Source organism: Rosa chinensis, chromosome 6 (genome assembly GCF_002994745.2).
Source record: "Rosa chinensis cultivar Old Blush chromosome 6, RchiOBHm-V2, whole genome shotgun sequence".
Lineage (NCBI taxonomy): Eukaryota > Viridiplantae > Streptophyta > Magnoliopsida > Rosales > Rosaceae > Rosa > Rosa chinensis.
The window spans coordinates 15129145-15155670 of NC_037093.1; the positions used below are offsets into that span (position 1 = coordinate 15129145).

General features: G+C 38.8%; 3 protein-coding genes, 1 long non-coding RNA gene, 1 other non-coding gene and 1 pseudogene across 6 annotated transcripts; 2 read left to right on the forward strand and 4 right to left on the reverse strand.

Annotated features, from left to right (window-relative positions):
* Positions 1-640: 640 nt before the first annotated feature.
* Positions 641-712, reverse strand: TRNAD-GUC. The gene has a single exon. It is a non-coding gene; the product is annotated as a tRNA-Asp (tRNA).
* Positions 713-1146: 434 nt separating this feature from the next.
* Positions 1147-1839, forward strand: LOC112172415. The gene has a single exon (XM_040508305.1). The coding sequence runs from the start codon at positions 1324-1326 to the stop codon at positions 1699-1701; it is 378 nt and encodes a 125-aa protein (XP_040364239.1). The 5' UTR covers positions 1147-1323; the 3' UTR covers positions 1702-1839.
* On the reverse strand, positions 1727-7621 carry LOC112172413 (pentatricopeptide repeat-containing protein At2g15630, mitochondrial). 2 transcript variants are annotated; one of them, XM_040508303.1, is made up of 3 exons: positions 5583-7621; positions 4764-4843; positions 1727-2394 (listed from the first exon to the last, which is right to left on the reverse strand). In XM_040508303.1, exon 1 carries the CDS (start codon positions 7571-7573, stop codon positions 5699-5701), a length of 1875 nt encoding a protein of 624 aa, XP_040364237.1. In that variant the 5' UTR covers positions 7574-7621; the 3' UTR covers positions 1727-2394; positions 4764-4843; positions 5583-5698. The 2 variants fall into 2 exon arrangements, with proteins under 2 accessions (XP_040364237.1, XP_040364238.1); XM_040508304.1 differs by lacking the exon at positions 1727-2394 and adding an exon at positions 3552-3682.
* On the reverse strand, positions 3136-4753 carry LOC112172414 (transmembrane protein 45B). Its single transcript, XM_024309744.2, has one exon. It carries the CDS (start codon positions 4167-4169, stop codon positions 3279-3281), a length of 891 nt encoding a protein of 296 aa, XP_024165512.1. The 5' UTR covers positions 4170-4753; the 3' UTR covers positions 3136-3278.
* Positions 7622-8407: 786 nt separating the features above from the next.
* LOC112174149 lies at positions 8408-9911 on the reverse strand. The gene is made up of 2 exons (XR_002925865.2): positions 9497-9911; positions 8408-8609 (listed from the first exon to the last, which is right to left on the reverse strand). It is a non-coding gene; the product is annotated as an uncharacterized LOC112174149 (long non-coding RNA).
* A 5705-nt stretch (positions 9912-15616) lies between these two features.
* Positions 15617-25710, forward strand: LOC112170891 (annotated as a pseudogene).
* Positions 25711-26526: the final 816 nt, after the last annotated feature.

Consider the following 26526-nt stretch of genomic DNA (forward strand, 5'->3'; position numbering starts at 1 on the left):
ATTTTTTTGGGTATTTGAGCAAAGCAATAATGTCAAGTTGTTGAAACTGGTGAACCAATACACACCGACCTTCAAAGAAAAATTGGCAAACCATATTACTAGTCATTAACTTTTTAGTCAAACACTCAAAACTAGAACTCTTAACTGGTTATGGAATATATGATTTGAAGCCTGAATACTTCAGCCACAAATTAATCCTCCTACCCTAGTCTATAAAAATGCATTGTAAGATTGAAAACTGGAAATTGTTTGTTGAGTTGGGTTTATTGCCTATAGGGAGACCAACTGAACCCAAACATGGCCTTAAGCCTTAAGGTGAAGGATACTTACCCTGGTGACCATAGACCTTTCTTCTGATTATGACATTTTGCTTCCACATTGTAAATATCTACTCTTTCAAGTTTCAATCACAAAAGTATTAGGTGAAGAAATATAGTTTTATACGCTATTATTTATTCAAGATTTGTTTATAAATCATTCGTTTATAACATGGCGGGTTTCTCTTCTGGGGTGCATGGTTTTTCGCTGATTGATCGGTCATCAAATAGACGAGAAGAGACGAAAAACAGGAAGAGATTGCAGAGCTGAAAAATATATATTTTTAAAAAATAAAAATAAAAATAAAAAGTGAAAAAAAAATCGCCGTTGCCGGGGATCGAACCCGGGTCACCCGCGTGACAGGCGGGAATACTTACCACTATACTACAACGACTTGGTTGTTCATTTCTGTCCATATTTCACTTTTCACTTATTAAAAAAGGAATTTTTTTAATTTTTTTGTTTTAAGAAAGAGTAAAAGGGAAATTTTTGTGTTATTTGGTCATTAAATTCATTTGATGAAGAACACACAATTTCAAGCTTTGGTCATTTAATTTTTTCTATACTCTTATAAGTTAAGAATAGGAAATATGGTGTTGTGTTTGAGTTTTGGAAGCTGGGGAAAATTAGACGATATTGCTGCACAATTGATGATGGATGGCAGGCTACATCGCTCTAATTTGTAGGCTCATAGTAGTCCAAATTTGGGCTAGCCCAATAACGTTTTGCTGCACACATCACATCAAAGAAAATGAATTGTATTTGCCTTTTGTAGATAGAGTAATACAGACCACCGGTGGATTATCAGTGTGTTCTCTTTTTTTTTTTTTGGTCAATATCAGTGTGTTCTCTAATCCACTGGTTTTCCAACACACACTGCAGAAAAGGAAAAAGGGTTCCTCATACCATTACTTCTTGCTTCCTTCAATTTTCATTACCAAATTGAATCTTTTTGTAGCGTCTAAATCCTTGTATTCTTTGTCTATTCCTTTCAGAATTTTCACAATGGCAACAGCCTCAGTAACACTCTCACCAGCCATGTTGAACACCACAGCCACAGTTGCTAAATCTGTGAGGAAACCAGCAAACCAAGTCCACTATATTTCAGGGCTCAACTCATTTTCTGGACTCAAAGCTCACAACACTGTTGCCTCTCTTGGTCTTCCTCAGTGCACTGACCAGTCCTTTGCCAACATAGTGAGCTCCTTGAGAGCTCCTTCACAGAACCGAGGCAGAGGTGGAGGTGCACTCTCATCTACCTGCAATGCAATTGGTGAGATTTTCAAGATTGCAGCAATCATGAATGGACTCACTCTTGTTGGAGTTGCAGTGGGATTCGTTCTTCTTCGAATCGAAGCCTTCGTGGAGGAGTCAGCTGAGTGAGAATTCTCAGAGACCCTTTAGTTGGTTTTATCAGTTGTTTATCAAGATTCTATCTGTGTATTATTTCATTTTCATGTGATGTAACAAAGGCTTTATATTTTCTTCTTCTGGTAAACTGAGTTGGATATCTCAGACAAACTAGCAATATGCATCCAATCTAACAAGAAGTCATATGAATAGCATTTTAGTTGGTGTCAAGAATCATATCCTACCTCTATCACACTATGAATACAATTCCATTGGCTACACAAACCAGTAAAATAAGATATGAAACAAATTTATCTGTCATTCTTGTATATGCTTGCATCTTTAAGCTTGAGATGCTTCAAATTGAGCAGCTTTCTAGTAAGTCAAGACCCTATAACTGAATGTTTACACCATAGGAGGGGCTGTATTACCACTTTTAGATTCATCTTCTTCCCTTCCAAGCTTTCTTCCTTTGTTTGGTTTGGTTTGGTTACAAAACTGTTGCCAATTTCTCATTATTTCCTGGACTGTTCTGTTCACTTGTTTCCCCGCAACAAAAATCACTTGACAATTTCAAAACCCCATCAGCATCATCTCAAGCTTTTGTTTGTCATCTTGACAACCCGTTCAGATACCTATATCTTCTCTTTCAACCTCTTAGGACAACCCACTTCACCATTTCATAATTTCTTGCAAGAATGACAGCTCTTCACATTCTATCCATTGCTGCACAAAAAGCACAGTAAGGAATGAGTTCTTGATTATATTAGCAATCCAAGGTTTTTTATATAGATTTCTTAAGGAACAAACAAGTAGAACCTGGCCATTAGCCAACAACAACAGAGCATAAAGCATACTAAAACTTAAGCTACTGTCATCTGTTTAAAGAAATAACAGAAAATATCATTTAGGACAAGGCATGCTCCACTGCAAGTAGCCTCGAAATTTTATATTGCTAGTCAGATAATTCATCCATTAGTGGCATAAGTTGGTCCAGTTAGGAGAAATTCGATAGTTTAAGCATTTGAGCGTGACATTTTTGTATTCTTGTATATGGTTTTGTAATATCAGCCAGCAAGTTGTGTTATCATATCTTATTGGGGACGAAGGCATGCCAAATTTTCTAGTTCACTCACAAATCCAAGTCATCATAGGCTTTAATATTTTGTTGAGAATATATACATCCCACATGGGAAAATGTATATATTCTCAACAATATTAGACTTCCATCAAGTATTGCTCAGCATTTAGCTAATATACCAGTAAAATAAAGACCACTACTTAGCTGCAGACAAGATTGGGACTCATATAAAGTTATTTTTCTCAAAGAATGGCATTTGCAAACCTCCTGCAGTGTTCATGCATGTAGGGTAGTTACTTCTACATGCGGTTCATGAAGGTACAATGCTACTTTTCAATTTCTCCATAAACGAAAAGTCATAGATGTTTAGGATAAAATATATCATATAGTGGGAAACTATCAAAGGTTTATTTCTCTCATTAAAGCTCAAGGAGACATAACCAGCACAGTTTTGATACATTATTCACAAGTCAAGAGTCATTATTGTCGTAGAAAGGACATGAGCTACCCACATTAATTACTAAGTTTTCTAAGGATGAGCTTCCTTGAAATCATTTATGACTATAGGGACATCTGCTCCTCTGCTAGTATGGAGTTGCTCATACTCTATTGATACTCTTGGAATGCATTTGCCAGCAAACTTCAGGCATGTACATGCTGTGAATATCAAAATCCCAGAAAGTATCCAACTAAATTGCAAGTTGGCCAATGCCCTTGCCCTAAATTCTGACTCACTTGATCTACAAGTAACTGATGATCCAAGCATGTTATCACTGCTACCCTCGATGAGACTGACAACACAGCCCTTCGGAACAAACTTAGGAACCCAGAGCATGAATCCCATGTTCATAAACCAGCAACCTTGGAATACAACTGAAATAGACAGAACAAGTGCTGCAGGAAGACTGGTTTGGCAACAAGTTGCTGCTAAAGCTGCCATGACAGAAGCAAACACTATGAGCTGTAATAACCAATGGTAATGCCCTTCAAGACCAACATGGTCAGTGGAGTGGAAATGGAGAAGGAAAAGCTCTTGGCAGAAAACAGAGGCCGTAAGCAATCCAACGACCCCAGATAGGATTTGAAACGAATTAATAAACTCAGCAGAAAGCGTAAACCCTGCAAATATGGCAAGGTGGAGGAACATGGTTGCATGCTCCAAATTATGGAGCTTGAAGGAGAAGTTAAGAAAAGGGAAGTCTAGAACTTGCATAATAATCGCAAATACAGAGAAAGATAAGATGAAAATGAGTTCCAGGTGTTTAATAATGGAAAAAGGGCAGTTCAATGGGTACCAAAACCTTACTCTAAAGTTACTGGGGCCTTTGAGAAAATAAGATCTGATAGTGTTGATGGTGTGCCATAAACCAAGAAGGGTGAGGGCAAAGCCAGGTACTATGTGCCCAATGAACGTGCCCATCGCAAGCTTTTCTCCACAGATCAGGGTTTCTGGTACATGATCTGGAGATGCTTAATTCACAATCTCCGAACAGAGCTTAAATACATGAAGCCATTGCAGGTGGCACTGAATACTAAAAGCAGAAAACGTACATTCTGGAAAATTTTCAAAGCATTTGGTGCATGATGCATGTATTTCCACACACATAATTGCACAAGACGACACTCAGCTATGAGTGACACTCCAAACAATGGATATCCTAAATGGAAGTGTCACCTCATGAAGAAGATTAATGGTATTACTGTTACTTTCAACTGTCAAGACCATTGAATGGAGTTGTTTGGATTCCAGGCTGATTAATTTAATTTGTTTCTTATAATAACTTGGTTTTCTTTTGAAGCATGTAGACTATCCTTGGTATTTATGAATTAAAGGTCCAGAATCTTCAACAAAGGACTATAGGAGTGCAAGTAGTGGAGTGTGAAGTGGTTTCAATATATGAGTATGGCAAATAAGATATTCCCACTTGTTCAAGATATGTCATTATCTTGTGGACTTATTCAACAATACAATAGCATAATGATAGCAAAAGTTGTAAGATTCCTGGTATATTACCTTGCCACAAAATGAGTGTACCAAAGATGATTGATTTCTGAGTCCAAAACGCACATAGTAAAAGCTAAACCTCTTAGCACCTGAAAAAACAAAAACAAAAAACAAAAAAAAAGTTTTAAGCTTGGGAGCATTATCGATGAAAAAGTCGGGACAATTAAGAAAGCTGAATCAAAATCACATTACTGAGTTCATTTTTAATTATGTTAACGCTTGCATACACCCTCTATTCTAGTTCTTTTTTGTTGGAAATGTTAGGAACTCTTAGGATTCCCCTGTTTTTACCAGGTAACAATCCGGAGGCAATTAGAAATCATGATTATCATTGAAATAGTTTAATTTGTTTTGAGTTATAACTTGATTTGAGTCATTTTAAACTAATCTGACAAGAGTCATATACTCATCGCAATTAATCCAGTTTATCTTCTTTTTGAAGTAGTTATGTGTTATTAGAGTTGGAACTGAAAGGAAACAAGCGACTGGATATGCCTGCTCTAAAGCATGTATCAAGATCTATAAAAGTTATTGAACTACAATTAAATAGCAAAAATACATTCACTGCAGAAAATGGCTGATTCTCCGGCTGTAATTAACTTGGCAACATTACTCTCTTTATGGAGATTGCCTTATTTTCATCAATTCCAATCATATCGAAACTCAAGTATAATGTGTATGCATGGTGTAGCTCAGTGCCAACAAAGAAATAAAGAACTACACAAAAGAGGCTACATAATCTAAAAGTAAGATGTTCTTCATAAACCCAATCACAGTTCATTCTGAATCAAGTTCAACAATACTATTGAATGCGATACTGATAGGTACCTGAGCTGAGCTTGTCAGGTCATCTTCAAAAAGTAACCAAAAGAATCTTCCAGAACCAGAATTTGCGTTCGAGAACACCACTATCATTAGAAGTACAATACACGGAGAGAGCCACTTCATGAATCGCCCTTTTTGAGAAATTCCTCAACATTCTCAATTCCCTCAATCAGAGAGTAATATGTGCTGTCATCGGGAGTAATCCCTCTGCTCACCATTTCTTTAAGGAGCTCTTGAGCAAGATCACCTTCTTGGTTTTTGCATAGACCCTTTATAAGAGCATTGTAAGTTAGAAGTGTAGGATTGAAACCTCTACTCAACATCTCGTCTCGAACTTTGAAGGCATCATTCATATCACCTCGTTTACTATGTCCACTAATGAGGGTGTTGTAACTAATGTAATCAGGCTTAATTCCTCTTCTCTTCATCTCATCCAGAAGTTCCCGAGCGTCCTCAACTTTCCCTGTCCTGCAGCGCCCTTGCATTAGGGTATTGTAAGTGACTTCATCTGGATTAACCTTCATTTTATCCATCTCCCTCAAAAGCGAAAATGCACGCTCCATATTCCCATTAGCACAATGACCATCAATCAAGGCATTGAACATCACAAGATCTGGTAGAACACCCTTACGCAGTATCTTCTCAAACAAGTCATCTGCCTCATTCATTCTCTTCCTTTTACTCAAAACATAAATAAGTGATGTATAAGTTTCCTTAGTGGGCTCTATCCCTTTGCTCAACATTTCATCGTGAAGGATAAACGCTTTCTTTGCATTCCCAGACCTGCAATAGCCATTAATCAGGATATTATACGTAATGGCATCAGGAACCATTCCCTTCTCTTCCATTTCTCTAACCATACAATCAGCTTCATTCACCCTACCTTCCATAAACAATTCATGAATCAACAAATTGTAAGTTGACACCGTCGGCATTATACCCTTCTTCACCATCTCATCTCTATAACCGTAGGCCCTATCCAGATCACCCTTATTGCAATAACCATCAATCAGGGTATTATAAGTAACAGCACTCGGAAGCAACCCAATTTCCAGCATTTTATCAAAAAGACCAGACGCTTCATCAAGCCTTCTCTCCTTACACATCCCACTAATAAGCAATCCATACGTGTAAGAATCTGGCTTAACTCCTCTCCCTTTCATAGCACTAAAGATCATCTGAGCCCCTCCAACTCTTCCTCTCAAACAAAACCCATGAATGATAGTATTATAAGTAACAACAGTAGGCTTAATCCCCAAAATCTCCATAAACCCAAGAAACTCCTTTGCCTTCTTTAACTTGCCTTCTTTGCACAACACATTAATCATGATGTTAAAAGTACAAACACTGGACTTGATTTTCAACCTAAACATGTCAGCATACAAAACCCAAGCCCTCTCGGTTCGATTCAATTTCGAAAACAAACTCAACAATTCATTACAAGTCTTAGTCCTAGGCATAACATTGTCACTCGTCATCAAGCTAAAGCACTCAAAAGCGTCATCAGCCCTCTTCAATTCACAGCAAGCACTTACCAGCAAATCCAAAACGACGCCGCTTTGGGCACCCAAACGCACTCGGGCACGAGCCAGCGAGTCGAAAACGTCTCGAATCGGAGCAATGCCGCTGCCGACGAGTTGCTTCAGGAGCCCCAGGGAGGATTTTGGGGAAGGCAGGGCGGCGAGAATGGCGACAGCGAGGCATTGGGTTTCGATTTCAAGGCGGAGAAAGTCGATGTGGGATGTGAATTGATGGACAAGGTGAGGGGTTTGGTGGAGATGGAAGAGGGTTTGGGAGACTAGAGAGGAGGGAAGGTTGGGGGGAAGGTGTTCGATGAATTGCCACTGACAAGTTTGGATGGAGTTGAGGAGAGAGTGGTGGGTGATGGGTGGAGGAGGGTCTGGTTGGGTGAGTGAACAGAGAGATTGGGTTTGGATGGGTCTGAGATTTTGGGGTTTAAGGGTCTGAGGGTTTAGGAGTTTGTGAGATTTCATTGTTGGATAAGTCTGTGATCTTTGTGAACGGGGAGAGATCGTGGGGGAATGGATTTATGCTCGAGGTACATGTGAGGCGGTAAAACGATATTGGTAATATGACCAATCCCAAAGGTAACGCGGGGTAACTCCCAAGTAAAAACTGATTTTTGCAGATTAAACAATTGTGGCTGTTTTTCTGTAGAAGATAACGTGTATATATACAAATTGTCGCGAAGAATATAAAAATAAAACATTGTTTACAGTTAGATTTATGGTACAAATTCTAATCCTAAAATCGTTGTCAACCGATCTTTCAAACAATTAGAAATACAGTTAGATTTGTGAAAAAGAGTTATCAGAAGAACCTCTAATTGCCATTCTTTCAAAGTCTTTTTCACAATACTTTGAAAGAAAATAGAACTCATGTTCTACCTTAAAAGTTAAATCTAAGCTAATGAAGGACAAATGTTCTAACCGTCTCATCACCGACCAAAAATGTGAGTTAGGTTTAGGCAATCATGAGACAAGTTATATTGACTTTATTGATGATCGTATGACAGAAGTAATTCAACCTGACGTAAATGATTCGAAATTTTTTTACTTTACTTTAGCATTATTCATATTCAAGAGATGTAGTGGAAGTCAGGTATCTACATACAATCCCTTTAGTTTACACTTCAGGGTCACCACTACTCTTTCCACCAGTGTTCTCATTCAGGATTTCTATTGACTGCAAATAAGGAAAGATAACTAGTCCCTTGCAATTCCATCTTACATTGAGATCTAAAAGCATTCGCAGATAGTGACTAAAGTGATACCTTTCTTATATTGGCATCACATTACGTACATGTATTCAATAAAATATATGTCAATCAATCAGGTTAAGCTCAATAATTATTATAAGAATACCATCCATGTATCTCAAATAAATTCCCTTTCATGTTGAATACAAAATTTCCCACTCCTAACTTGCACACTTAATATTGAGTTAAAATCTAACAAAACTTGGGAAGAATCCTTCCACCACTTGGCCACCTCCTCCATACAAAGCCATCTGCAATACAAAAAGCTTGCACAGAATTAGTACAGTGCTTGGTATGTATACCAAATTTTGAACTTGCATGAAATCCAATGAGTAGAGCACCAATGACCTAAGTTATAAGTTCCACTCTAGAATAATGACTTCCGGTTTAGTTTTTTTTTCAACATCAGCTTAAATTTTCCGATCAAACTCAATGCTGCAGCACAACTTAAAAGGGAAAAGAAAAAAGTAATGGCTACTTGGGGTGCTGATATAATAATTTACATGTTATAATAATTTTTACCCAAACAACATTCTAAATCATTTTGTTTTTGGTGAAGGATTTAGGGAAATAAAATACTGTAATAAAAGAATGCCAAAGTATACCTCCCCGGCGTGCAAATTATATCTAGCAAATAAAAACATCCGGTTCAACAGTGAATAGACCAAGACAATTCTTAAAAAATAAAAACATAAAAAGCAAATTCAAATTGCTTATCAATTCAACTGTTAAACGCTACATCCAGAAAAAGCACTAATTTCATTACAAGGACTACTTCACTTCCCCAAAGTTCCAATCACACATTCCATATAAGAAGAAACAAAAAAGGAGCTTCTTAGGGATATTTATAGCATATCGGCCCATGTAAGCCAAACAGAAAACTCTTCAAAACAACACCAAATCATCATATTCTGCCCATTCATCCCAGCAAATACGAATTAAGCAATACACTAAACTGCCTTACTATAATCACCAAATTCATTCTTTGCACACCCATTTAAGCTCAAAACCAGTAGTGATGTCAAACTATAACACAAAATTAGCAAAGAATCCATTGTTTATTTGATGAACGGAGTTAACAACAGTAAATGCAATACAGTACGGGTAAAACTGAGTGTCGTAATAAATAAAATTTAACCTGAAATCCTAAGCGACGGTGAGGGATTGTTGCTTGGAGGGCTCAAAGGGTTTGGTGGGTTTCTTATCCATGAAATCTTCGATGTTGTAAACGACGGTGATGTAGAGTGTACAACTAGGACACCGAGCAATCTCTTCCCCCAATTTCAGGTCTTCCTTGGTAATCTGGAACAAGTCTCCACATGGGCATGGGTTATGGGTATGTGTATGCCTGGAGCTCGTCGTTCCACTCATGTTAGTCTGCCAGGTGAATGCGGCTTTCTCAGTGATTTCATCTGCCTGATCGATAACGAATGGTTTCTTGGATGCCATTTCTAGGTCGCAAGGAACACTTCTCTATTACACCTTGATTTATAGCTCATATATTTTTGGAGATTAATTTATTAGCTGGGCCAGTGAGTGGCCCTAGTTGATAATTAATGAATCATTATTTCATCTTGAGAATCGCATCTAAGGCGACAGTAAAGATACTTCTCTATCACACCTAGATTTATAGCTCAGATATTTTTGGAGATTAATTTATTAGCTGGGCCAGTGAGTGGCCCTAGTTGATAATTAATGAATCATTATTCCATCTTGAGAATCGCATCTAAGGCGACAGTGAAGATATTCCACCTTTTCCTACCACCGCAGGGCCAGCATAGTGGCCTGATGTTTTTTAAATAAAACATGATTAAAACTGATGCTGTTTTAGATGCTAAAGTTGCAGCAGATATGGTGGTTTCACTTGGTCACACGTCATGATGTCAATAGCCATGATCCAATCATCCTCTTCGGCACAAGACTCGCGAAGGATTAAATGACAGCAAACAGTTTGCTATTTTGCATCTGATTTCGCCAAGTACTATAGGCCTTGATTTAGCCAGGAAAGCGACTCCAACACCTACATTTGAGAAAATCAACAGAGAGCCAGCGAACAAGGCAGATACTTGTTGCTATACACATGGCGAAGCTACCACCAAGGAAGAGAAGGATCTTCATTCGCGATCAAAGCAGTCTCCTTCGCATGGGGGGCACGCTAAAGTTCTGATCTCCTACAACCTGCCCAAGTTTCGCCAGATCCATGGGAGGCAATAAAGTTGGCAAAGAAAGCGTCAATTCATAACAAAGGCAATTCAGATTATGGCATTCAAGCTTTATGGCCTATTTAGAGGCCTATATGGAAACAGTCAAGCCAATACAAGTGGCTTTGGAACAACAACATTATAAGAGTAGTGCTGATTCAAGACCTCTTCAGTCAAGATGAAGACCTTTGACTTCGAGGTTTGGGGGGCAATGTTTGGACCCAAAATGAGCATTTTGGCCTAACAAGGTACGTCTTGGAGAAATTGGGCCAATGTCAGTGGCTCAAGCTATATATTGTCGACAAGTTCGAAATATATATTTAGAGGCTAAATAAAGCCTACTATGGAAGCATGAAAAGTCAACTTTAGCACATTTTCCTACTTCGACTAGGAGAAACCGAGCTAAACAAGGAAGGAGGGGCGGAAGACTAATCAAATGAAATCCAAATGAGCTAAAACTGTCCAAATTAATTCTAGACATCCCAAGGATAATTTCTTATGAAGAGTTCTAGAGCTAGTTATGAGTGGTAGGCATTCAAGCAATCAGTCCAATTTTCTGCAGAAACAAAACTGGAAAACTGGACCTGTAAGAGGTCCAGCAGCTTTTCCGGCCCAACCACTATACCAAAAGCTCTGAAATTTTACCAGAATGATCTACACTCATAGTGGAACATTTGTTATGAAGAAGTCATGGTCAAAATATGAATTATTGATAGAGATATAATTGAAGGAATAAAGGAGCCGAAAGTGCTTCCTTATCTCCAAAATTCATCATTCCTTATCTCTGAAATTCATCATTCCTTATCTCCAATTATGCTTCCTTATCTCCAAAACTCATCATTCCTTATCTCCACTATCATTTGTTTAAAGCCAACTACTTTGGCATGGTAGCCTATAAATAGAGGTTACAATGAAACACTTCAACACAATTCATCAACAACAATCTCTAAGATTAGCCAAGCCTCTCTAGAGCAACCCCTCTCTTTCTCTTACCGGTGATCACACTCCAGTCCTAGTCTTCTCAGAAGCTGATGGTCAGTGCCACCAAACCCTCTGTTAAAGTGCTTCGGTCCTAGTCTCCTCAGGAGCTGACTGTAGTACCGCGACCACAACGGTTACGGAACCAGCCAAGCAAGGGTAACGCCCTCGCAAACCAGCTAAGCTAAAGTCACGCTTTAGCAAGTTCTCCTCACTTCCTAGTGGTTTTCACTCTGCTCTATCTACAACATTGAGTATTGATTGTGTGATATTGAAGAAACTAAGCAAAAGTCCTCATCACGAGGCACAAAGACCCCAGCGACGAGGTTGGTGCTCTCCTCGTCTACAATCACTTAAAAGAAGTCAGGTCAAGGGACACCCCCGACGACCGCACCCAAACGGTGCTGGCACACCCGCGCAACAAAAGAGACTGTTGACCAGCTGCAGCAAAATTGGAGCCAAACAATAATAACCACCAAAGAGACTTAAATAGAGGAAGTTGGGTTTAAACTCACTGGTTCCATAATGGTGTCATAGGTGTCAACCCCCTGAACTTTGGGCCTAAAACTAGACCGGTCCTTAAACTTTTTTTTTTTTTAATCATATTGGTCCATGTACTCTCAAACAACATCACCCGAGTTCAAATTTTGAATCCGGGTCCAAAAATGACGTCATTTACTGAGTTGGAGCCGACATGGGCGCCCAGACTTCAGCTTTTTAAAACCTGAAGGAGGACAGAATGGACATTTCTAATTTTTTTTTTCTCTATATTCTCTCTCTCTATCTCTCATCTTCTCTATATCGGAGACTCGTGAATTGGAATTGAGGTGGGACAATTGAGGTTGCGTTGCCTCTGCGCCGTTGGAGGACGAATTGACGACGTTGGGGTCGTCCTTCCTCATTCTGACGGCGTTGGTTTCTCATCTCTCAATTTCTCTCTCTCTCTCTCCCTCTCTCTCTCTGTTTGAAATCAAAGCCCCCTCTCCGCCTTTGAGAATCGATCACGAAATCAAGAAGGTGAGGTTGAATTTGAGGGACGCGGAGGCGGTGGTGATCAGTGGTGGTGGTCGTCTCTCACGTTTGGGCTTCAGAACCTAGAAACACAAATCATCATAACCTAATTGATGGGGTCGGGAAGCTACGTCAGAAACGGGTTGTGGGGTAGGGCCGGCCTGGTTGTCGAGGCGCTTATCCGGGAGCGTTGAGGTGCTGGGCTCGGAGCGGGTTCAGGCTTTATGGGAGCAGATCCAGAGTTTTGTCATGACGAACTGGGTTTCTGAGAAATCCAATTGGGTTTTGTCATGACTAAATTCAATTTCAGTGAAAGCTTTGTCTCAATCTGGGTTTGTGATTCAATTTTAGAGCCCAATTTCTGTGTTTCAGGGTCCAGTTTCGAGTAGCAACAGTGGGGTTTCGAGCTCTACAAGAAGTCCTCCGATGAGAATTGTTTATAGGTGCATAGTTGCAGCACAAGATTTTCTATGAAGAATTTGTTATCAAGGCTTTCTACGAGGCTGAGAAAGCACATAGAGGGTAGTTAATTTTGATTTGATTGCTCTGAGTGGTTTTTATTTTAGTTTGGGAATTTGGTCAATTGGATTGAGAAGTTATGTTGCATCTTATTTGCAGCATTGTGTTGAAACAGTGGTGTGCTCGCATTGATCGGCGCCAATTAGAAATTTGAGAGGGTGTAGAATTTGGTTGAGAATTTCATTGTAGTGGGTGGTGGGAGCTTGTGAGGTGTGAAAGAGAGTTGGGTCACTGAGTGGGGAAGAGAGGATCAAAATTCAAAGCCTAGTCGGAGAAAGAAATCGAAAATAAAAAAGAACCAGTGTTTCTGGCGGCGGTGAGGGGTGAGGCCAAATTGGGTTTGAGTTTGGTTGTTGATGGGTTCGGAATGGCGTGGAAGAAGAAGAAGGAAAGGGAATTGAATGGGTTAAGAAGAAGAAGAAGAATGAAATCCTCTGATTTTTTTTTTAAATCTTTTTATTGTGAGAATGTCCAATCTACCCTCTCTGGGGGTTTAAAAATCTAAAGTGTGGGCCCACATGTCGGCTCCAACTCAGCAAGTGAAGTCATTTTTGGACCCAAATTCAAATTTTGGACTTGGGTGATGTTGTTTGAGAGTACAAGGACCAGTCTGATTAAAAAAAAAGTTTAAGGACCAGTCTGATTTTAAGCCCAAAGTTTAGGGGGGTAAAATGAATTTAATCCAAAATTAAATCTGCAAGATACTAGAGCTAAGTGTTGTCTTTTCCTTAAGCTTTCGTACATAATTTTTCTTGGAGGTTAGATATGATCAGGTTTAGTTCATCAAACTCAACTTCTGTTAATTATACGTTCACTATCCTCTCGAAAGGGTGTTCAAAATTTCAAATCAAAATGCATTTATACTTATGTGATCAAACCAACCCTATACCTTCATAGCAGGGATTTGGGATTTTAAGAAGCTTCATCTTTGATGGTAAGAGGGACTTGAAGAAAACATACATAATATGCATTTTTTCTTTCGTGCCATGTAAGATGGATTGCAACCACATTTACGACAATGTCCATATGTGAAATGTCTTTTTCAAAAACAAAATTTGCACGCGCGAACATAGCCCTTCCACACGCATGTACGCGTGTGTAGGAAGGCTAGTATGAAATTAAACAAATGAAAATATAAGATAGAGTTTAAGATGAGTGAGTAAGTAATACATATATATTTTTTAGAGTTAAATACTGTTTACTCCCTATACTTATAGGGTTTCATCGTTTCAGTCCCTCACGTTCGAATTTCACCTAAAAACTCCTCGAACTTCCAATTTCCTCCCAATTAGTGTCTGCCGTCAAGCTCCGTCTAAATTGTCCGTTAAATTGCTGATGTGACATCAATTTCAGGCCAAAATGTCTATTTTACCCTCACGATTTTTTTTTCCAGTTTTTTTTTTTCTCTTATTTTTTTCTTTTTTTCTTTTTCCTTTTTCCTTTTTTCTTTTTCCTTTTTGTTTTTTTCTTTTTCCTTTTTCCTTTTTTCTTTTTTCTTTTTTCTTTTTTCTTTTTTCTTTTTTCTTTTTTCTTTTTTCTTTTTTCTTTTTTCTTTTTTCTTTTGACCTGTTCTTTTTTCTCTCTCTCCCCCTCTCCGTCTTTACCCAACTCTCTCTTGATCTTCTTTCAACTGAAGAAGGAGGAGAATCTGGACTTGCTCGCCATAACCTCATGGAGCTCGAAGATGTTGGATGCTTCACCATCCTCATCATCGACGATTATGAAATCAGCGAAAATCCAAACCAAACCATCTTCAGATTCTTACCTTCCCCTAAACCAAATCAAATCCCTATCAATACCAACCTCAACCTAAACCAAATTGATCAAATCCAACAAAGTCCAAATCTTTACAACTCCTCATATTCTTATCTTCATGAATCGGTCCAGCCCAATCTCAATTCCGACATGTGTTTGTAGGGGAGGCGACCGAAGAGATTCGAGTCGCGGCGGGGGATGTGGAGGTCGTGGTGGAAAGACTAGAGTCGCTGATCGGCCATTTGCCTAGAGTTTCAAGGTGGACATTGACTCGATCCACACGGCCGGTGCCTGAGCCGGTTGCCGAGAAAGCCTCATCCTCACCGATCTGGGTTGTGAGATTTGGTTAAGAATCTGGGTTGTGGGATTTGGTTAAGAAAGTGGGTCAAGTACTGCGATGTGGATGTTGTTGGTTTTGGTGTTGAGCTTGAAGAGGTCGAATCAAAGAGTAATGAGGTCGAATTACAGAGAGGAGATCAGAGAGGAGCAAGAGAAAGTCTTGGCCGACGACGTTGTTTGGGGTCCTGGGCCGCATGCGCTCCGACAAGGGCTGGTAGTGGGCCGCGGTGGTTGCGGGTTTATTCGAGGTAATGGGCGGCGGGGTTTCCGGGACGAGAAGTTTGCGGCGCTTGGGGAGTTGGGAGGTTGGGGTGGACTGTTGTTCTTCTGGTTCTTGTTTGTCTTGGGATTGTGAATTTGTGGATTGGGAGACAAAGAAGCGATCGAGTTTAGGTTGAGAGGTGGCGGTGGGAGTGGAGGTGGTAGTGGAGGAATTGCGGTTGAGAATCCAATCGATGGTTTTGAGAGCTAAGTTGCCGCAGGTGGCAGCGAAGGCTTCGGTGGCGAGGTTGTTGGGAAGCCCATGCTTAGCGGCTGCTTCATTTGCATCTCCACATGGTGGAAGAGCAAGGGTAAAAAGAAAAAAGGAAAAAAAAACAGAGAGAAATTAAAAAATAAAATAAAAATAAATGCTGAGGGTAAAATAGACATTTTGACGTGAAATGGACGCCACGTCAGCAATTTAACGGACAATTTGGACGGAGCTTGACGGTAGGGACCAATTGGAAAGAAATTAAGAGTTCAGAGACTTTTTAGGTGAAATTTGAAGGTCAGGGACTGAAACGACGAAACTCTATAAGTATAAGGAGTAAATAGTAATTAACTCTATTTTTTAACATAAAAATGTGTGAAGGTCATTTTTGAATTAAACAGCGACTAGGCCAAAATCAACCTAATAATTTGATTAATGGGATGACTTTGTATGTGATTTAGATCATATGAAAAACAAATAAGGCTTAATAGCATGAAGCATGGTGTGGGAGCTAGAAACACACTGCGGTGAGAGAATTTGATAGTTTTTGGATTTGGGGTTTCTAGAAAATTGGTTTGACTGAGATTGTGGAAGAAAGTGGCTAAAAGTTGGGTTTATGCTTGAAGTCTTGAATGTGTGATTGTTGAAGGTGTTTCAAAGTTTTCTGAGTTTTGCTCGATTGTGATGGATTCCCTTTACATTGGCAAAACTGCCTTTTTAAAGACTCCATTAGATTTGATGTTTCAGAACACTTTGATTTCTGGGTAAAGAAAGGTCTTCTTAATCTATGCATAATATTTGCCTTAAATTTAGGAAAGAGATGCTTTCTTGGGAGATGAGGATTTTGAATAATGCAGGGGTTATTGTAGCAGTCGACATATATTATAGTAGAAGCCACCGTAGTGACAAAAAACAGGGAACGAGGTATATTGAAAGTTGGAGTTCTTTGTTTAAGGAAGGGGGAACGATTCCCTTAACTGGTCACAAGGTTTCTTTTTCAATGACTAACAGAGGAAATCAATTGTACTTAGGAATTTTGGCTAACTTTGTGTATCAGGTTGTTGCGGGGAAGAAGGTGAGTTTAGAACGAAGAAGAAAAAAGGAAGTTGGGCTTTTCTTATATGGGCTTTGGATGAGAGGTTGGCCCAATTCTCATGTTCACCATTTCAGTCATTGGGCTTGGATTTCGGGCCCAAAATCGAAATCACCAACGACACTATATCAATAGAAGAGCATTATGTGTTTCCATAACCTACCACACCACACCCACTTCTGCAAACCCCAAGAGTGTAGTTGCTTGGGTCCACATGCATGACATGCGGTTCTTCTTGATATGTAACTTTTTGTCTTTCTGAATATGGTTTGCATGTTTCCTTTTTAAAGTTGAAATGTGCGTACGGCATGTCTCGTGCTTTTTTGTGTATCAACCAAATGATATTTAAAAAATTATTTAAGGGTCAAATAAAACAAAGATTGGGAAATTTTCAAAAAAAAAAAATAAATAAATAAAAGAATAAACTTTTTAGTCTTTGAATTTCGTATTTGCCGGAAAACAAAAGCAAAGCGGCACTTTGAGAAACCAAAGAGCAGAAAACAAACCAAACCAGTAAGGCCAGACAGAGAGAGATTAGAGAGCAGAGCGAAAGAAGAAAGAGAATGAGAGATGGTAAAGCAAGCAGAGCGTGATGCAAGGCCTCCACCACTAACAGCAGCAACTACCCGCTCTTCTCTCTGTCGCTCTTCCCAAGGACAATTCTTCTTCCCCAGGGCCGGCCCTGTGAGTTTAGAGGCTCAAGGCGGGAAAAAATTTGAGGCCCCAAAATAAATGCTCAAACATTACAAAAGAAAACACTATCCCAATTTCAAAGTATCACTGAAATATGACTCGTCTTGCATTTTTAGATGCAAAGGTACTAATCAAATTTACATAATCAAGTTTTCCAACAATATCTTTTTCAATAGATATCATAACCAAACCACTCAATCTCTCTTGTGACATAGTAGACCGAAGGTAAGATTTGATCAATTTCAACTTTGAAAAACTTCTTTCTGCAGAGGCAACTGTGACTGGTATAGTTAGCAAAATCCTATAAGCAATCCAAGCATTTAGATAACAGCCATCAACTTCTTTTATATAATTCAACACATCAATAGCTCTTTTTGTTTCATTGGGTAAATCTTCACTCAACATTCGTAAGTCATGATATAGATCATCTTCATTAAGATCAGAAATCTCGCCATGCTTCAATAAATTTGTAAGGTTAGCACAAAAACTCTTCAAACTATCTCTATCTGCAGACCTTAACTTGTCCAAATCAAACAAAAGCCCAAAATTCTCTTCAAAAGTCTTAAATTGCTCAAACCTGGTTTAGAAAAAAAGAAGAAGATGAAGTTCAATAAACTATATAAACATGTCACACCCAAAACAACGGCTTCTCTGCTTGGATTCTTTTTGCTATAATCTGCTTAGATATCATTAAGTTGAATAAATCAAGTGGTAGGTACAGAGTTGTTCAATTTGAAGAAACTCACAGCTATGATCTTGTAATACAAGAGTGTGCTCACAGTTACTTGGTCAGTGACATGGTCAGTTATGTGACCAGTTATATGACCAGTTACAGTTACTTGGTCAGTGACATGGTCAGTTACTTGACCAGTTACATGACCAGTTACAGTTACTTGGTCAGTGACGTAGTCAGTTACGTGACCAGTTACATGACCAGTTACTTGGTCAGTGACATGGTTAGTTAGATGGTCAGTTACGTGACCAGTTACATGACCAATTACTTGGTCAGTGACATGGTCAGTTACGTGACCAGTTACATGATCATCAGCTTGCTCAAAACATCATGCTCATTAACTGATTATATTAAATTTGAATGAAATTGTGCTAACCTGGTTTTGAATAAAGAAATAGCTTGATCAACTATGTAGAGAAAATAGTTGACTTTAAAGGATTCTGCAGCTAATTGTGTCACCGCTTCGCTAGAGTTTTCACCAAATTGTCTCTTTTTGAATTGTCCGTTTTTCCATGAATACCGGTTCAATCCCCATCTCACTTGCAATCTCTTTAGCTTCAATCAAGGACTCCTCAAATCCAATTTCTCTAAACTTTTGAAGAAAGGAAAGAAGACGTTCCAATTCTTTGATGGCAGTATCAACATGCATATCTTCAGTTTGCAGAACTTTGCTGACATTGTTAACAGCATGTAACAATTCATACCATATAATCATACCGAACAAGAACTCAAAATTCTGAAGATTATATGTTGCTAAAGTCTCAGCATCACTTTTTGTCTTGACATCTTCTTTACCATTCACCAAGTGAATCAAAGCTTCTCTTATTTCTGGAGCTTAAAACCATCTCCTCTCTGCTGCTTTGCGTCTCAATCTGATGGAACTATGGAAGTATTGATAACAGAGGGTCATGTTGCGTGTACGAAGACACAAAGTGGTTTAGATTGATTTTTTTTTTTTTTTTTATTGCAGGCCTACATAATAAAATTTTTATTGCCGGCACTGCTCTTCCCCCTCTAAACCCGACGACGATGACTCCGCTCGACTCGCCGCCCCAACTCCCTCCACCGCGCCATTCTCTACCCTCCCAACTCCCTCCTCGTCACTCACTCCGCCTCTTTCCTCGCCCAGGGCTTCTCTCAGCTTCTCTCCGACAAGTATAACCCCTTCCCCTTCTTCAATTTCACTCTCTCTTAGGGTTTACTCTATATCGTTCATTCTTGCTTTATTTATCTGTTAAACCTAAATTAGTGATGCTGTTAGTGTTTTGGTTACTGTGTTGAAATTGGAAGCATGTAACTTCATACTATGCCTCAATTTATATTTAGGATTAGATTTTAAAATGGCTATGCTTTCGATTCGAATCATGCAAAATTCATGTGTTTACGATTGTGAACACATTTGAAAGCTATGTAGTCTAGCCGGAATTATTTTTGTTTATGTTGTTTGTCTGGAAATTGAATTGCAGATGTTATGGGGTGAGGCAAGAGGCTGCGGTGGCATATGGTGCTCTTTGTGCTGTGGTTTGCTCAATTCCTATAACTTCAAATGGAAGACAGAACCATGTTATGCTTGGGAGCTTGGTTGACCGCTTCATTGGTTGGGCGCTGCCGTTGCTTAGCAATATCAGCGCCGGAGATGGGACCGCGGAATTGGCATTGGACGGCCTGCGAGAGTTTCTTAATGTTGGGGATGTTGGCGGGATCGAGAGATATGCTTTGTCAATTCTTAAAGCGTGCCAAGTTCTTCTTGAGGATGAGAGAACCTCCTTGAGTCTGTTGCACCGCCTTCTCGGTGTTTTGACTTTGATTTCATTGAAGTTTTCTAGATACTTCCAACCTCATTTTCTTGACATTGTTGATCTGCTTCTCGGGTGGGCGTTGGTACCGGACCTTGCCGAATCAGATAGAAGAATTATAATGGATAGTTTCTTACAGTTTCAGAATCATTGGGTGGGTAGTTTGCAGTTTTCTCTGGGATTGCTGTCGAAGTTTGTAGGAGACATGGATGTTTTGATTCAGGATGTAAGTCATGGAACCCCACAACAATTCCGAAGGCTGCTCGCGTTACTTTCATGCTTTTCAACAGTATTGCAGTCCACTGCTTCTGGGTTGCTGGAAATGAATCTACTTGAACAAATTACTGAACCCCTTAACAGAATTATTCCTCGGTTGTTGGGATGTTTATCTATGGTTGGAAGGAAATTGGGTGGTTGGAATGGATTGGGGATTCATGGAAGTGTCTGACTCTGCTGGCAGAAATTTTTTGTGAAAGATTTTCCACCTTTTATGCACTCGCAGTTGATATTTTATTTCAAAGTTTGGAAGTGGACAATAGCAACCAAGCAGTGGGAACTGGAAGAATTACCTCCTTCCAAGTTCATGGAGTTTTAAAAACTAATCTGCAATTATTATCCTTGCAGAAGTCTGGGCTTCTCCCAATCTCTGTGCAGAAAATACTGCAATTTGATGCTCCAATCTCTCAGTTGCGTTTGCATGTAACAGGCAGTTCGGCTGCCACTTATATATTCTTGCTTCAACACGAGAATAATGAAGTTGTTGAACAAGCACTGACTTCGTTAACAGAGGAGCTGGAGTTATTAAAAGGGATGCTGGAGAAAGCCCTGGGCCATGATGATGGGGTTCTCGAATGTTCTAAAACATATTCAAAACATGAATTGTTTGCATTGATTAAATTTGATTTGAAGGTTCTGCTGTCATGTGTTTTCTTAAGTGGGGGTAATAATTATAGTTTGATTGGCCAACCAGACATTGCAACCCTATATCTTATGAGGTCAGAAAAGTTGGTAGGGTTTATTATTGAGAAATTTAATCCTTTTGACTTGCCTATTATGGAATATGTGGATTTGCAAGTCAATGTTTTGAGGATGTTTGACAGGCTAACAGTAGTTAAGAAAAGTACCTGCTCTTTGTCATATCAGAGTAGTGGCAAATCATCAATGGATGGTACCTCTGATAAATTATTTAATAGTGAGTCTTTGACCAATGAACATTCGGTTGTGGTTGTTGAGAATCTGAGAAATTACAGTCTGTTTTTTGTGAAAGCTCTCCATGCTCTTCTCCTCTTGCAGTTATTTAAAGTAAATGTGCTGGATTGGGTACAAAGATTTTGTGAGAATGTTATTGTTTTTAATGAGAAATCAGACACAGAAACTTGTTTCTATGAAGTGTATGGTAATGATAGAATTATTGGGAGCGTGCTTTACTCAATTCTGGATGCTGCATCTGATAGGGAACCAAAAGTGAGGTCACATGTTGCAATAGTATTGGAGCTGTTACTACAGGCAAGGCTTGTACATCCTCTTTACTTTTATTGCATGGCTGAAGTGGTGTTGGGTAAACTCGGTGATCCTGATAATGATATAAAAAATGCATTTGTTAGACTGCTTGCTATTGTTGTACCTACTACATTGTATGCATGTGGGCTTCATGATTATGGGACATCTTCTTCATCTAGGGCCGGTGCTGTTCAGGTAGGCAACAGTTCGAACCTGCAGTGTAAGCAAGTGTTTTCCTTGAAGCAGCTCCCTCAGCAACTTCACTCGCAACAACTAGTGAGCATATTGAGTTACATATCCCAAAGATGGAAAGTTCCTCTTTCTTCTTGGATCCAATGGCTTATTCATAGCTGCAGAAGTTCAAAAGACCTTGTTCCACGTCAACTGGAGGAAACAGGAAATGTTGCCACTGGTGTGTGGTTGGACATCAAAATGGATGATGGTTTTCTTGAAAAACATTGCTCAGTAAATAATCTGGCTGGTGCTTGGTGGGCTGTCCAAGAAGCTGCTAGATATTGTATTTCCACATGGCTTCAGACTAACCTTGGTGGGCCAACCCAGACTTCTGCAGCACTAGAGCGAATGCTTTTGGACGTTGCGCACCTATTACAGTATGATAGTGAACAGACCTTTTGGAACTCGAGTATGATAGTCTTCTGGTGCTCATTTGCTACCAGTGGTTACTTTTACATTCATCAGGTCCTTGCAATAACTGAAGATCTACATGATGTTCACAGTCTAGGAAAGGAGGCTGCTGCAGTTCATCGTTCTCTTGTGGAAGACCTTTCAAACCTTTCCCTCATCCCATATTTAATGTTTTAACATCTTTGTTTTTAACTTTTTATGTTTTTTCTTTTTTTTTCTTGTTCTTTTTGTTTTTTGGTTTTTGTTTTTCTTTGGTGTTTGCTGATTGTAGTTTTATTTGTTCCTGGTGTTCAGGATGATAATTGTTTCTACATAGTATGATTTACTACGTATGTTGATAGCCACCTCTATTAGTAATTTCCGTATAATATGCGAATAATACATGCACTGATATATTTTACGTACTTCATATTTTTGAACGGTATTCATTAAATTTTCCATACTTTTCATTAAAAAAAGTAATATAAATGTATTATAACAATTTTTTTTATACTTTTTTTCCCTTATTTTACACATCATAACACAAAAATGATATTAAATTAATATTTTAGAATTTAAAAATTTGTTGATTAATGAATTAAAAATGCTTTGCTGAACTTTTCAGTGAACTATTCAATGACATTGTCTGATAATACACATGTATTTTTCTTGTAGTATACAAGTCCCGTACTTTATTAACTATGACCGCCATATATGCTGTTTGTTTACATCTTGGGCAGGCAGATGCAATTCTTCTTCCACTGGAAACAGTATTGTCCAAAGATGTAGCGGCTATGACTGATGCTATGTGTAGGGAAAGAGACACCAAGATGGAAATATCTCCGATTCATGGACAAGCCATATACCAGTCTTATTCTTTAAAAATCAGGTATTCTTTAAAAATCTGGGAGGCCAGACCTTAGATCCCTTGGTGCTCTCACTTACTTCATCTGTGATGGGACTCTATTCTATGTTGACCAGGCTTGCACGAACTGCAAGTCTCCATTCTGGGAATCTTCATAAAGTATATAGTCAGCCTTGTCATATATATATTGATATCAAATAGAATAGCATGTTTAGCTAAAAACAAACTCTTTCTCTTTTATCTCTTATAGGCTCTCTAGGAGAAAGCCAGGAAGTAGAATTGCCAGTAACTGATGTATCAAGGCCAGATCTTGCTGCTGATGCTGCTGGATTTGATGACAAGGAGAGAGAGAACCTCTCCGTGTCAAATGGTGAGAGTACCAAAGATTTCGTTGGCGTTGGACTTCCTTTGGAAAATAAAGATGGTTATCGCCACCAGATAGTATCTGCAGTAGTAGTACAGATTCTGGCATTACCTTGGCTGAAATGAGTCTTCCAGGTAGCTTCAATGATGAATAAGATATAAAGCAACAGCTTTTGCATGGACCTAGTAGCAGAGATGCTATAGATTTTCCAAATATCACCCCTTACTCTCAAGCTGATAGCCAAGAAATGTTGGATTCTCTGCACAGATCAAAATTTACAGAAGCAGATAACACTCGTATTGGTTCTTTCAAGTCAACACCTAATGAATATCCACTGGCTCCAACATCACCAAGTGATGAACCTGTCCGTGTCTGTCCTGATACTTCACGTCCTTCTAACAGGAACAGAGAGGTGGTGTTTGGGGGTAAAGATGAAATATCCTCACTGAACAAGGTTATAATTAAAGATGAAACTCGTGACGCTACACATGCTTCGAGTCGAGTGGGCAGGGGTAAGCATGCTTATCCCATAAAATCTTTTACCTGCACTGTCTGTTTTTCCGTTTCTCGTTAGTGTCTATATTTGCTGTTTCTATCTAGCCCTTGCTCACCAAAAGTGCTTACCTTGGTATTATTTTGCTCACTTTTTTTGTTTTTTTAATTTATTTTTTCTTCATTTTTTACATATATTTGGAATAAAAAACACAATTAATCGGTTAATTAAGTGGCAAAGATGATTATGGAGTATTGGATGGCATCAAGTGCTAAACTAGTATGCGCATTACGAGATTAAAAATATTCGTCAATGAGTTGAGAGGGAAGGAAGTGGACAGCAGTTCTTTCTGTTGTCGGGTTTGAGAAACTTCAGCTCAATGATAAGGAGCAAGTATAATCCCAATGTTCCAGTTCAATTAGCCATTCAAGGGGTAGAAGGAGAATTAATTTAACACGGGGTGCAACAGTAGATCACTTGGTTTACGAAGGCTAACTTTCCTTGTCCAACTCTTCTATGCTTACATTTTGTTCTTCCCTCCGTGTAACAAATTGTGGAATACTTAATTTAAATCAAGATTCCATCTCCCAGGACATGAAATTAGTTGTGAAAACTTTTTGGTATGTAAATTTTACATTTACAGGGCAAAATGTATTCCGCTGAGAAAATAGAAAATGAGGATGGGGGAATGATAGTTCTATTGTAATGGGACATGATGAATATAACTTTATTTTTTGGGCGAAGTGTAAATATTCTGCGTCAACTTTTAATCTATGATGATGCATAATTGCTCTCAAGTCAGTCTTACTCTTGCCATACCTTATGTGTGTATATTTTGGTCTTTTTACTAGGTAAAAACCCTTGTGCAATGTCAGTCTTGAGACTAGTTCAGATGAAACTAGATGGTCGGGATATATCTGAAAACAGGTAACTGCTTCTTCTGGAGATCTTATTATGTTAGATTGTTGGTAAATGGTAATAATTGATATGACTGTGGACCTTTGTGTATTCTCAGAGAAATCAGTATCTCCAAACAAGTGGACTATCTACCTAAGCAAGCCACTAGTGCAGACAATCTTTGCAACATGTATGAAGGTTGGACACCATGGATTTGAACTTGTGAAGCTGCTGCCTTCTATATGTATGAGGCGTATTAATTTAGAATGGGGTTGGTTAATTCGTTTTTGCCTTGCAAAATCAGAGAATTGAGAATGGAGCTTCTTACACTGGGCAAGGCATTAATTGCTTCAGCAATCCCATCTCTTTTGGCTTCACATCTCCTGTTCATTTAAATGAGCAATGGTGATTCGTAAGAAATGGCCGTCAATGTCTAATAGCTGCAGTTGTTGGTGATATCTGGTTCATTAAACCTTCCCCTTTCTAGAATGGCCAGCTATGTCTTTAGGTGGAGGATAACTTGAAATTTTTCAAGTGTTATCTTCTAAATTGTGGTACCTTGGGTGAGATTATACATGTGGCTTGAGAAGCAGTCTCGTGTGGAAACTCGTGTTAGTTTGTATTTGGTGGTTGCTAAGCTGTCTTCCCTGCTTTAATGCCCTATAAAGATGGAACAACTTTCCAGACACCATTGTGGCAGATGGCAGGAGAATGCCATGTGAAGCACTTCGAAGAAGATTTCGGATTTTAGCAGCAAGCTGGCTTAGGAGTCTGTATCACAAGTTTACTACCATTGTGAGTGATTACTGTTTGTCCTCTTCTACCATGCTTAGTTATATTTTCTGGCATTGTTCTTTAGTGTTCAATGGGTAATACATCTTTAGCCAGGTTGTCCGGTTCTTTTTGGCAATTACTGATCTGAGGATGTCTTCCTCATTTTGTCGGCAATCAGCTCACTTTTTCACAGGTTGTATTTGGTTTAGAAGATCTTACCTCGCATGGAGGAATATCAAAAGTATCAAAATCCACAATATAGGAAATTCTTAATTTCGTCAATGGCATTTGTCGACCAGCTCTTCCTTTTCGCTCTGGGAATCTCTTTTTTGATACTGGCCGGGAAAGTTCAACATCTTTTCTCTTTCTACTTTTGGAATAGTAAGTTAAGAATGTAGCTCTTATTAAAGAGAGATCAATTGCTAAATAAGGTTCTCTGATAAACTAGTATTCAGTCCTACTCTGTGATATACCTTTTACATTTTAAGTTAATGGAACAAAAACGGATTTCAGCTGCTCGATCCTCTGCTACTTAATATATAAACTTTCTATACTAGTGTAGTTTTCTCTTCTCCAATATAGATTTACTGTTGTCCCTTATTATCTGCAGAAATTCAAACTGCAAATAAAAATAGACTAATATATTTTCGGTCCAATTTATTACAACTGATATTTTAGTCTCAAGTATGTCCTAGGTAAATTGGTAAATCCAATCCGTTGGTCCAAAAAGAACTCTTTATCTTATTGTAAAGGAATTTTTTTTTATTAGTCTTGGACTGGAGGGCAGTGAAGAAGTAAAGTATAACTTTCTTGGTAATGACTAATGCCACTGTTTTCTCCATTCATTCTTTAAAAATGGTAATACTACTAGCTTGCTGTGGTTTCGGACTTTTTAAACTTTGGATAAGAATCAAGAAACTAGACACATCACGAAACCGACCAATGTGGCCGGGAAATACATATTTCTTCTTGTGCCTGTACTGTGTGCATGCTTCTTATATAATTATCGACGATAACTAGTTCCTATATCTTCAAAACAATCCAAGTTTCAGAACAATATC